General features: G+C 44.2%; 1 protein-coding gene across 1 annotated transcript; it reads left to right on the top strand.

The window, feature by feature from the left end:
• Positions 1-5: 5 nt before the first annotated feature.
• Positions 6-3,481, top strand: CUNH1orf52 (chromosome unknown C1orf52 homolog; the record flags this gene model as incomplete). Its single annotated transcript, XM_006033853.3, has 3 exons — positions 6-131; positions 597-804; positions 2,915-3,481. Coding segments are annotated over 3 exons (411 nt in total), but the record flags the coding sequence as incomplete, so codon positions are not given.
• Between the last annotated feature and the right edge of the window lie 3,588 nt (positions 3,482-7,069).

Here is a 7,069-nt window from a genome sequence, read left to right as displayed (position 1 = left end):
CGGGGCGGAGGCCGCGCCTGCCGCCGCCCGACGAGCTGTTCCGGAAGGTGTCGCAGCCGCCCGCCTTCCTCAGCAACCCGCTGCAGCGCCACATCGACTGGGACCGCCGCGTGCTGCGCGCGCCCGAGGAGGTGCGGGGCCGGGGCGGGGGAAAGCTCTGGGCAGGCCCGGCCGCCTCCCCTCGCAGCCCCCTCCTGACGGAGGAAATGGCGCCCCCTGGGCCTGTGCTGCCCCCGCCTCCTGCCCCCTGTGTCTGCTGCTTCCCGAGCCTCCCTCGGGCAGTGCCGGTGCTGGCGGAGGCAGCCGGCCGCAGGGGCTTGTCCCGGACCCGGCCCCGGGGCGGCGGGTACGGCCTGTACCCAGGACCTCTCCAGCATGTATTGGCAGCGCTTCATAGAAGCAGGACTGGGCTGCTGCGGTTCCCCTTGCCTGACCTGTCTGGGCGTTGGGTCGGTGTTGTGGGGTGACAGTAGTGGTACATGGAGCTCAGGTGATGAGCTGGACAGGGCTGGGGACCTCTGGAGGGGACGTCCCTTCCAGGCCTGCTTCTCCGGTTTTGTGGCCCAGTAAATGGCGTCTTGTGTTCACTTCGGCAGCCTCCTAAGGAGTTCAAGGTGTGGAAGACCAACGCGGTGCCCCCACCCGAGACCTACAGCATCACCGAAAAGAAGGCGCCTCCCCCTCCTGAGCTGGATATGGCAATAAAGTGGTCTAATATTTATGAGGACAATGGTGACGATGCTCCACAGCAGACCAATAAAGTGAAATTCTTACCAGAAGAGGAACAAGAGCCGGTAGGATCAGGTAATCACATAACCTGGTAAAAGGCCCCAAAACTAGTGGTTCTGTGACTCCTGCGTTCTGCTTTTAAGTTTGAATTTCCACCATTTGCCACCCCCCCACAAGACTGCCCCTAGACCCTATGAAAGGCTGCGTCTAATATATTTAAAATACTAGATTGTTTGTCGAAGGCCTAAGAAGATAAAGAATTGCATGTGAAAGCCCAATAAAAATAATCCTTCTAGTCAACTAAAAGATTATCATGATTTGAATCAGCTTTCTGAATAGCTATTAAGATAAAAATATATCAGGATGGCATAATATCTCTTTTTTCCTAAGCAATCTTATGCTAATCTGTACACTTTTTCATAGTACAACACCCAGGATTTTAACTGTGTTGATTGCTTCTCCATGGCTGGGTGGAGGTTTCGGTGATGTTCTGCTCAGATTCTGTACCAAAATCCTGAAGCTTCCCTTGTATTAGATTTAATGTTTTTATCATATTAAGCTTTATTATTCAGACTGCAGTTTTATCATGGGGAAGATAAGACAACAATCATAATAATATACTAGATTATTTAGAGGACTGTAAAGGAGTTGGATGCTTGTACAGTTGCCTGCAGAGTTAGGGACCAAAATTTCATAGATTGGGACTTGAAACCATTGGTGGCCAAAGAATTCAAGAGAGTCCATTAAAAATCTGCTGCTCTAACACATCATTAATGTGGCTCACTACTTCTCTCTACATCACCGATTAAGGGTGGTCTGCCTTACATTGCTATTTTCTCCTTGTGTTGTCATGTTATAACATGGCCGTGCTTTCCACAGTCACATCAGGATGTGTGGATCTGCATAGTAACAGCATTTCTTTTGAAAAGCAAGATACATTAAAGGTGGTGTAGACAAGTAGGCTCTGCTACAGAAATCTTTGAGCAAGGGCTCTGGTGGGCTGTTTTTCCTCCCCTTGTACCAGTTTCTTTAGAGCAGTCATATCTGGTTGCCTCACTACTTCCCTCTCTAAAATCATGCTGGCTGAGGAGTATTTGCAAGGGTAGATGGATGGCGTTGCCTCCATATACAGCCTGTCTCTTTGGGCCTGAACTGAGGCTGCCAAAAAGGCACTTGTATTCCTGATACCACTAGCAGGACTAGGAAATGACAACAGATGCTGGAGAACTTTTATTTTCATATTTGATCTGTAATCCTTTTCTGTTCATCTTAAAGTTTGGATTGAGGGTTTATACTGTCAAGACTTTAAAAAACAAAACAAAGCAGTAAGAGTGTACTCTTCCACCCAAATGTCTTGGTGGTGTAAGCTCTGATGGCTAGGGCTGTAAGAATTCAGAAAACAGAGTGGAGCAGGGGTTGGTTGGAGTATTTTAAATTTGGCTGAATATAAGCATATTTGCCTCTTGCATGAAAATAAAGATAGCTTATGACAAACTGTAGAGAGTGGTGCTAAGACTAGAAAATGATTCTTTTGAAATGGCTCTGATAGAATTTCAGGTATCTGTGGAGCATTTTAGGTTTTCTCACTGAGACCTTTGACAAAGGGAACATCATCTAGAGATATTGCTAGACTGCTTACTTCAGTCTGTTGCTCTGGATATTAGCTCCCACATACTGATGGCTCTTTTTGTTTCTACACTTACTCCACTCTTTGCCCCACCTGACCTTCATGTCTCCCTCCTTCTTTCTCTTCCTCCTACCTTGGCCTCCTTCATCCCTCCTGATAAATCCCCAGTCAAAAATTTAAAAAAGTGAAATGAACTGAATGCCACTTAGAAATGATCATTCTGCTTGTCTGTTTCCATTTCTCCCCTTTGTCTATTTAAAATAGGAGCTTCTTGGAGCAGATACTCTCTTCAGTGTCTAGCAAAATGGGATCCTATTTTGATTTGACCCCTAGGCACTCTGATAATACAAAGAATATGTTTGTATGACTTCTTTGTGTCTTTGATAACATCCTCATTCTTGGAATGTACTAAATGCTCCTTTATTTTGGCAGCCTCCAAATATGGTAAAATATGGCTTTTTGGCAGGAGGATAAGGATATATGACCAAAGATATTGAACTTGGCAGCTTGAGTTTGCATATTGTGCCTGCATTGATTAATGCTGTCTTTTATTTAAAGATGATGAAAAGGATGAACCAGCTTCTGCTAAAAAACGCAAACTAGACACTGGGGAGCAGACAAAAAAGAGGAAGTAGTAAACGGGACTTAACTGCATTTGGCCCTAATGAAAATTTCTGTGAACTTTGATGCCACTACTGGAATGGGAGACAAATGTTCTTTCACTCACTTTCTATCACCTGCTATTTAAGGAATTTTTATTTCTGTAAAATGTTTGTCATTTGAAAAGCACAAAGAGTTAATGGATCAGTGTTGTGATAGAAACTTGCATCCTCTGAACGAAAATTAAGTCCACTTATTTAAAACAGAGTCTCTTAAGGTATTGTGATGAATACTTGTGCTCGTGCAAGGTAGGGCTTTGCAGTATTCTATTTATCAAGAAACATGCTGACTTTTGGTGTAAATTTTTCTTGACTGATCTTCCATTGTGTTAAAACCTTTTATAAAGGAACGTATCTTTAAAATGTTTTAAGTAATGTATTGTGATACATATTTGAACTATGCTGTTTTAAAATGTATGTAAAGAGTATATATAGATGAGTGAAATAAAACTACATTTGAAAACTTGTGGTATACAATGCAATAGTTATGCCTAATGAGCTCAAGGGACACATTCTGTGCTGTGTGCCTTTCAGTAGTATGTTATAGAGCAGGGGTTGTCAACCAGGGGCATGCATACCCCCAGAGGTACTTGAAAAGGCCCTAGGGGGTACATGCGGGCAGGGATGGACCACCACCACGCACAATCCCATTCTGCCACGCAGGTGCTGCCCACCTAGCCCGGGGGGTAGGAAGCTTGCACACAGCAGCTACCACTCCACATTCAGCCACGCGCCCCCCTGCCCCCACTGCATCCGGTCACGTACCAGCCCCTCCCCTTACCCCACCCCGCTTTGCGTCCAGCCGTGCACCCGCTACTCCCCTCTGTTGCTCTCCGGCCGGCCAGGCGGTGCCTGTGCCACGTCCGGCAACCAGGGGTACGCTGCTTGGCATTTGGCTGCCAGGGCTATACTGATCCAAAAAGGTTGAAAACCCCTATTATAGAGATTTGATAGATGCCTCGAGGTTTAATGTGTAATAAACAGATGTACTGTTTCCTTCAGGACCATGGCCTTCAAAAGATTTAAACAGTGAAATTTAGTGTTTGAAACTCAGGCCTTTTGCCTGAGCCAGTGCCTTATGAGCGTAATTAATACATCAGGAAATTTTTCAGTATTACTGAATGGAGACGTTGCATTTTTTTTTTTTAATCAAAATAGAAAACAAGATGGTGAAATGCAAACGTACAGATATTGTCACCCACTTTCCTTTACTTGTAATCACTGTTGCTAATAACATCCACATCAGCATAAACACTTTTGGCAAAGTCAGATGAATATATTATCACACCCTGGGAAGTTTGGCAGTATGCAGGCAATCTTGGCCTCTGTTTCAGAAAGCAGAATTGAGTTCAACAGCCTGCAGAGGTTATTTCATGTGGTTGGGAATCTATGGGACATCAACCCAGATCTTGCAATCAGGAGTCAGTGAGGCCTGTTCAGGTATAGCTAAAGGATTTGTTTTGTTGTTTAAAAAATTCCAGCAAAAAAAGTGTTTTTTCTTTCCCTTACAGCCTCCCATCTTTATAGCAGAAAAGCTTCTGTGCTGTTACAAGCCTATGATTTATTTAAAAAAAGCTACTGTCAGCCATTTACATTTTTAGTTTCGTCATCTTATTTTGGTTAATTTTAAGGTGTTAGGATAAAAATTTAAAATTATTTGTGCATAGAGAAATTCATTAATGTGAAAATGTGATTTTTTTTTTTTCATCCTTTATCTTCAATGTGAGACTTAGGGATTTTAATCATATTTTTTGTATTATTAAGAAATATGTGAAAATACAAAGCAACTCTTTACATGGAATCTATCAGCTCCAGAGCTGTGATAATTGTAACTATGTCGTTTGTATTGTTCTAATAGCTCTTGGTCCTCCTGCAACTGCAGTCTACCAGCTTTCCTTCCTGATTTCATGGACTCTGGGCCAGAATCTTTGATGCATTCTGTCAGAACCCATTAATTAGATGCCTATAGCCCAGAGGAGAATTGGTGTAGCCCAGAGGAGAAATGACATAGCACAGAGGAAAATTCCATGGGTTCGATACATATGGCATAGTTTTGCTGTCAATCATTCTGGTGGCAGTAACTAAGTCATGGAGGAAAATTCCGCTATGCCTGAACCCAGTAACCAAATGCCCGCCACTCATATGCAAATTCACATTATTATTGGCCAGTTTTAAATTATTCCTACGTGGCGACTAGTGATTGGCTTGCTAGCCGTATAAGAGGTTGAAGCAGTTTCCGCCCAAGTTGGAGGACTCCACATACATCTTGTGGAGAGCTCTGAGCACGCTGTGGAGCCTAGCAAACTCCACGCGTGTCTTAGAGAAGAACTTAGGGGCCTGATCAACCTCTAATCACTCCCCGTCACCGACCCAGGGGGCCTAGCACACCCCCACCAGAGACGTAAGACGACTGCCAGCCCGAACACCCCGAACACTTCTGCAGACCGACCAAACAAACTTTGTCATTTCTCCCCGACCCAAGTTTTGTTTACAACCGTAATCGAAGCAAGCTTCTGGCCTGCACTGTACGAGCAGTGTAAGTAAACAACCTTTTTGTTCAATCAAAACGCGTCAGTACCTGATTCCACTCCAAGCGTCACAAGTACCCACCCGCCGACTAGGGCTCCTAAGGCCCCGAACCCCGTGCCGCGGCTCTTGGCGGCGACACATTCTAGACCTTTCTGCCATTGTGACAGTTCAAAGGAGCCAGAAGGTAATCAGAGCAGTGGTGCTCAACTTTCTGGCCTCGTAGGTTGGTATGTAGTTAGTCCGTGGGTGCCATCTGGCATGCCAGCACAACCCCATGTGCTGGATCTGGCCTTGACACAACCCCGTGTGCCAACATGATCTGGTGCATGGGATGGTGTCATCCAACCTGCAGTGTCCTTACATCCCCGTGGGCTAGAGGTTAAGCAGCACTGTAGTAGAGCATTCCTCGTGCATTGAGGAGCTTTCTGCTGTCACAGACCCAAGGTAATATGTCCCCCCCAAATCCGGCTTTGAGAGGAGAGGAGGTTCTAGCCAAAGTGCACTGAGGTTGGTTGCTGCAGCTGTCATGGTGTGGGCAAGACTATTTTCAATGGGGATCCCTTAAAACCATTTTCAGAATTAGGGAAATACAGTGAGAGTGGGTTCTTCTTCCAGTTGAGCCTTTTTTTGTCTTTCACCAACATTCAGCCTAGCTGAGATGAAGAGCAGCCAGCTCTTGTTTTCTAGCACATAGATATACAGTCTAGTAAGTGTGAAATAATGCTTTTAGTTAGAAATATGAGAGTTATCTTGGTCATATTTGAATTTGTGTAGTGTGGAATTACCATCAGCTGTGGTAATGAGATGGGATAGAATTTCAGCTTCATATTTAATTTATAAATTGGTATCTGCAGCAACCTACTGCTTTTGCTAGTCTTTACTACAGTATAATATCACTTTTTTCAGCACAGGTAAGGAGAGATTACTCATGCAAACACCAGTCCAACCTGACTACCTAGGAACAGTTTATGGATCCACTGGTTATATTAAGCATGATCTTTTCTGAGTACCACTCACAAAGAAGGGATAGAATTTGTTTCTGAAGTGTAACTATGAAGCCTGAAGTGGGTGAACAATCAGGCTGAACTGAGCCTTCTCTCTTTCATTTCTGCAGTCCTAGGTTTGCTGGAGTGGCAATTTCTTGCTTCAGAGGATACGTTTTGGAAAATAATGCTCCTTTGTCAGCAAGGAGCCTAAGTATTGGCTGCTATACAGAGAAAACTAGAAAGGGGAAGGTTATAGTGTTCTTGATGATATGACATAATATTTTATTTTAATGCTATTTTGTACCTTTGTGGTCTAGTTAACAAGATGAAAATAACCTTTTCCTGGATGCTAACATCTGGAAAGGAGTTTCTCTGAAATCAACCTTCCTTAGCAGATCTCAGTACATGCAGAGACACTGGAGAAATTCAAGTTGTTCAGACCTTGCGTGAAGTGTTACCTAATGCAGTAGGTTACCTAATGCTTGTGTCTTGTGATAGCTACTGTCTGCTGCTTTCAAGGCCAACTGAGGCAGTTTACA

Source organism: Alligator sinensis, unplaced genomic scaffold, assembly GCF_000455745.1.
Source record: "Alligator sinensis unplaced genomic scaffold, ASM45574v1 scaffold32_2, whole genome shotgun sequence".
NCBI lineage: Eukaryota > Metazoa > Chordata > Crocodylia > Alligatoridae > Alligator > Alligator sinensis.
Note: the sequence above shows the minus strand (reverse complement) of the source record. Positions and strands in the feature narration are given on the sequence as shown.